We start from the raw sequence: 5441 nt of genomic DNA on the forward strand, positions 1-5441 counted from the left end.
CCCGCCTGGCGGGAGGATGGCTTCACTCCTAGGAGTGGGGCTGCCCAAGTCAGCTTCCTCTGAGCCCAGCCACGAGGCCAAGGCAGAGGCTGGCACTCGGGCAGTACTCTCACTCCCACACCCAAGGTTCACAGGGCTTGGGCGTCTCTCCAGGCTGGCCCCTCTCCCCAGGGCCAGCCACCGTAGTGCAGGGGTAGGGCAGACAGGCCAGAAAAGGTCAGGCAGGGAGCCAGGGCTGCTGGCGGGACCCCACCACTCACGGTCAGCACCTACCTTCTGATGGGGGATCACTGGCAGAGGGGACTGGATCGGGGGTGCTGTCGTGGAGATGGGAATGGGGCGCTTCGACCTAAAGAAATCAGACACCGGGCAAGTCAGGACGGTCGCCCCGGGCTGAGCCGCTGCCTGGGCTGGGCTGGCTGGGGGAGCACGAGGCCTGCTGTCAGCCAAGGGACTGGGTCGGGAAGGAGCTGGGCCTGGTCAGGATGGAGAAGTCATGGCCCCCGGGCACTTCCTTGGGAGGCTGTCTGGGTGAAGACGAAGCCAGAGCCTCCCTGGCGACCCAGCCCCGATCGCCCAAGTTCCAGCAGCCCCGTGACCACCCTTTCTGAGCACCATCTGGGAAGTGAGGCAGGCACATCTGCCTCCAGCTCTTGACATGACTACGGCTTGGTCCTTCCTCTGGGCCTTCCCTTCTCGCTCGGCTGGGCCCATGCAGTGGAGGGACACCCTGTCCTGGCCTACTGGTGCCCACCCCGGCCTGCCACCCCCGGCTCTGGGGAGCCCCCACTTACTTCTGCAGGGTGAGGCTCAGGTTGTAGGTGGCCGACTTGATCTTGTTCTGAGCCTCCAAGTGTGTCATAGTGTCTGTGTTGACGCCGTCGATGGCCACCACGAGGTCACCCTGGCTGAGCTGGGACTGGGCTGCCTTGCTGCCCGGCGTGATCTGAATGGACAGAAAGAGGGGGTGGCATAAGGAGGTGGTCCCGAGGCCAGGCCTGGGAGGAGCCACTGGAGGTACTGAGTAGAGGCTGGCCTGTGTCTTCGTTCACTAGGTCCAGCACAGCTGCTCGGCATCCGGGCCTCTCCTGGCACACAGACACCTCGCTTCCTAGTGCTTGGTGCCTGGCTGCAGCCCTGGGCTGGCTCTGGCCAGCAGGTGAGGATGGAGGTGGTGCCCCCCAGTCCCGGTCTCCCTGGCCGCCCAGCCTGACCCCGCATGCTCTGCTTGCTGGCTGACTGGATGCAGAGGTGGCGAGAGCGAGCGGAAGGAGTCACCACTCGGAGCTGATACGGGCATGGCAGTAGTAAGACGAGCTGTCACTGCTCTCAGCGATTGCGGCCTGGGAGCTGCTCCTTACGTGGCTAGCCTACTATACCCTCTGCACCCTGCAGGCCCCTGGAGCACTTTCCAGGCCCAGAGAGGGAAGGGAAGTGCCCGAGCGAATGCTCAGCACTAAGCAGACACTGCCAGGGCGGCAGGCAGGACAGACGCGCCCACACAAAAGCATCGCAGTGCCAGGTGCCCCGTGCGGTCACGGCAGGAGGGCAGGAGTCTGAGGGGGCGTAAGTCTGCCTGGGCGAGCGAGGTCATCTGGAAAACGAGGCAGGGTTAGGGCTCTGGCGTCAGCTTCCTGCTTCCAGAAGCCGGCGTGCAGGGGGCTGGTTCCCGATCCCGCACTCAGCTGACACCGCGGACGTCAGGGTCTCGAGGCCCTGCTACAGTGTGACCACACAGAGAGCCGAAACGCCCCACAGGATTTCAGGAAGGCCACAGCCCGGGGACGTTTGCCCAATGCCACATGCTGCACGCCTGGCAGCCCTCGCAGTGCTGTCACGCAAGATGCAGTCCATGACACAAGCTAACACGGCCTGGCGGCCCGCTCCTAGGCAGGCGGCCCCACTCCAAAGATGGCCCTGGAGTCGTGGAGACTGGCTCTCCTCTCGTGACGTCACGCGGACTGTCCTTGCCCTGCTCATATCACCTGGAATGACTCAGCCTCACCCTCACAGCATCACATTTGAGGTCCCTTTCGTGACATCACGAGGATGCCATGGAGGCTCTGCCCCCAGTCACATCCCCAGAAAGGTGAGGCTCTGGAGGCCACCCCTCAGGCTGTGACTGAAAGATGTCCCTCCCAAACATGCCCCCAGCCACTTTGGCTTCTCTGGGCACATCCCAGTCACCTTCCTGGATTTAGCCCAGGGACAGAGCCAATTCCTCATGCTGGCCCGAGGCAGATTCTGGCCAAGGCCTGAGGACCACCCTAGGAGAAGCCCAGAGAGGACCAGGGACCATCCCTGCCCCAATGCCAAGCATGGGAGGGCCTCTGGCCAGGTCTGGGTTTGCAGACATGACTGGAAGCCCCCTTCCAGACCCTGCCAGAGAACCTCCACTCCAAAGCAGAGCACCCCACAATCGCAGCCTGCAGTCCATTCCCAAAGGGGCTCTACAGGGTGGTCAGGAAGAGAGCTGCCCCACACGGTTGCGTCACTAGTTCCATAGTGGTCTTATACTCTGCGTGACAGTAATGTGACCAGGGGAGCCTTTTTTTTTCCTTCAGTTTTTGCTGGAGGGTACATGAGCTCCCTGGAGGGTACATGAGCTCCCTGGAGAGAGACAGGGAGAGAGGGAAAGTGAAAAATCTCCCCTTAGGGGATGGCCACACTGCAATCTCTTCTCTTCCACTCTCTTCTTGGGATTTTGGGCATGCACACACATTCACCCAGCGTGACTTTTAAGTTGCTAGGTCCAGGATTTGAACCACACAGCCAGCCATGTGCGACTTAGCATCTTAACCTCCACATCACCTGCTGACCCCTGTGGTGCCTTCCTAAATACTGCCCACCTCGTGCCCAGAGCACCCTTCTTCAATACTGCCCACCTCGTGTCCAGAGCACCATCCTAAATACTGCCCACCTCGTGCCCAGAGCACCGTCCTAAATACTGGTCACCTCGTGCCCAGAGCACCGTCCTAAATACTGGTCACCTTGTGTCCAGAGCGTACTTCCCTGAGCTCCCCTTGTGTCACATGTCATCGACTGAGATGATAAGAGCACCGGAGAAACAAAGCCTTCAGCCACTGGGAAGCCAGAACCCCGCTCTGCGAAGCCCAGCTGCTGCCCAGGCTCCCGAGGGCTGCCTAGGGCCACGGACGGACGCCCAGTGGTCTGCTCTCTGTCTTTTGCCTCATGACGTGGGGAAGCAGACGCAGTGGGAGAAACGCTCCCGAGCGCCACACAACATCCTGGTTACGACTCCCTGACGGTCGTCAACCCCTCTCCTGAGCAAGCCCAAGCAGTTGTGAGGTGGGCTGTGTGGGATGGCTGTGCCGACTGCAGGCGGCGAGCGCTCTGGGCGGTTAGTGGGGCCGGGCTAAGATGCAGTGCCCGAGGGTCTGGCATCGAGTGCGTTTTAACAGTTAACGGTATTTTCAACTTACAGTGGCTTTATCGGGATGTAACTCCACAGCAAGTTGGGGACGCATCTGTACTTGGGATTCTCCGAATACACACAGCCCTTACCCCCAAATTCATTGCCGAGGGGAGCCCCTGCCCTGGGGAGCGTGTGCTGCTGCCTTTGAACTTATAGGTCAAACCAGGGCTAAAAACTGATGGAGAACCACTTTCCAGACTCCCGAGGGCAAGCACAGCCGCCCACCCAGCGTCCTGCAGGAAGGCCACTCCCACACACACTGGCTTCCCGTGCAGGCCGTGCTGTCCCGGCATTTTATGCCAGACTTTGCGAACATAGGAAAAGCTGCAGACTCCTACTGTGACCGCCTCACGGCCTCCCCCGACTTCGCTCTCCCCATCCACCCCGTCTCACTCCCGAGGCCATCCCAAGATGGCTGCAGACAGGAGTGTGCCCCACTCAGGGTGAGCTTGCAAGGCCTGGCACTGTCCTCATGGGCTGCCCTCAGCACCCCCCCCAGCAGGTGCCCCATGTGGGACCCCCCGGAGGTCCCTAGCCATCTCCAGAGACAGGTCATCCCCCGGGAGCAGGGAGCTAGTGGTGAGGTGGGGACCTTAGTTCCCCACACAGGTAGAGCCCACAGCCACAGGGAGACCCCGCCGGGCAGGACAGGACCGTCAGGGTCAGTGACGGCAGCTGGAGCCAGAGCACGGACTGGGGTCCCGGGGCAGAGCGGGCCCGCCTGCCCATCTGCAGTGTCCTCCCTGCAGCGCTGCCCGGGGACACAGCTTTCCCTCAGGCGTGGGCAGCTCCCTGGCACGACCCGCCTGGTCCTGCCCAGCGGCTCTGCTCTCAGCTGTGGCCTGGGTGATCCCTTCCTGGGGGCGAGCTTAGCCCCAGGCCCAGCACCCAGAGGGAGCCGCTGCGCAGGCTGCCACCGCCCCCGGCGTCTGCCCTGCACCTGTGTCCGCTCGTCAGGGCTCAGCTGGCCTGGCCTCGGGCTGCCCCGGGCAGGGCCCATGTCCCTGAGGGTAGAGGGCAGGGTGTGCCGATGCCCTCACATCGGGCAGACGCCTCTGCTCAGGTGTCCTTAACAGGTGGCAGGAGGGAGGCAGGTGCCTGGTCAGGAGGGGTGTCACTGTCAGGCCCCTGCCCGAAGCCAGGACTCCTGAAGAGTGCTGCCCTGGCACGGTGCTGCCCTGGAACGCTGCTGGCTCTGTCCCTCATTTCTGTTTACCTTGTCCCCAAAAGGACCTGAACACCCAAATCATTAGAGGCTTTTTTGTTTTTTTAATTAAAAAAAATCTTGTGTCCCTCTGAGCCTTTAACAAACCCTTTCTGAGTGTCCTCACTTTCCTTTTCTACTCTCCAGTCCACCGCCGCCTTTTAACTGGGACTCCAGTTGTGGGCCTCAGGGTCGGGGAGCCCAGGTCCTGTCCCCAAGGCCCCTGAGGGTGGGCCCAGTGGAGCCCTCCTCCTTGCTGGGCCGCGGCCTCGGGGCAGTCCAGGGGGCACAGGAGCAGCTGGTAGGGAGACCAGCCGGCGGTGCGGGTGGAGGCAGCAGAGGAGAGGGCGTAGACTCTGACCCGAGCCAGGCCCAGGCCGGTCTCCACGCCCTCCTGTGTCCAGGGCGACAATGCCTTTCTCTCAGATCGTTCTGAGCTTGTGGATTAACGTGATTAACGGGGTATTATGCAAGCAGGGTGCAGAGCTGAGAACGTTGCAGGGAAGCTCCAAACCGAGGACGAGGACGTGCGAGCGCTGACCCACCCCTTCCCCCAGGAGATGCCAGGGGGCCGCGGTCCCGGGCTCTGCAGGAAACAAGATCGGAGCTGGCAGAGGGTGGTGAGCCAGGGCCAGCCCTTGCTGACCAATCCTGAGGCCGCCTGCTGTCCCTAGAGGGGCCTGAGTGTCGGGGCGGGGAGCAGAGTCCCACCCAGGGTGGCTCTGGCTGGGGCTCCAGGCGTGCCCCTGCTGCCAGCTCCTATTTCCAGTTCCCTGGCAGCAAGGCGGGCAGCCACGTTTT

General features: G+C 62.3%; 1 protein-coding gene across 9 annotated transcripts in view; it reads right to left on the reverse strand.

Annotated features, from left to right (window-relative positions):
* Positions 1-5441, reverse strand: part of LDB3 (LIM domain binding 3) — a 62775-nt gene that overhangs the window by 52425 nt on the left and 4909 nt on the right. For all 9 annotated transcript variants that reach the window (XM_014582950.2, XM_014582948.2, XM_014582949.2 and 6 more), the window contains exons 3-4: positions 795-946; positions 274-349 (exon numbers count right to left, since the gene is read on the reverse strand). In XM_014582950.2, the coding sequence (XP_014438436.1) occupies positions 274-349; positions 795-946 (228 nt within the window). The remainder of the gene's footprint in view (positions 1-273; positions 350-794; positions 947-5441) is intronic.

Source organism: Tupaia chinensis, unplaced genomic scaffold (assembly GCF_000334495.1).
Source record: "Tupaia chinensis unplaced genomic scaffold, TupChi_1.0 Scaffold143923_1, whole genome shotgun sequence".
NCBI classification, from domain to species: domain Eukaryota; kingdom Metazoa; phylum Chordata; class Mammalia; order Scandentia; family Tupaiidae; genus Tupaia; species Tupaia belangeri.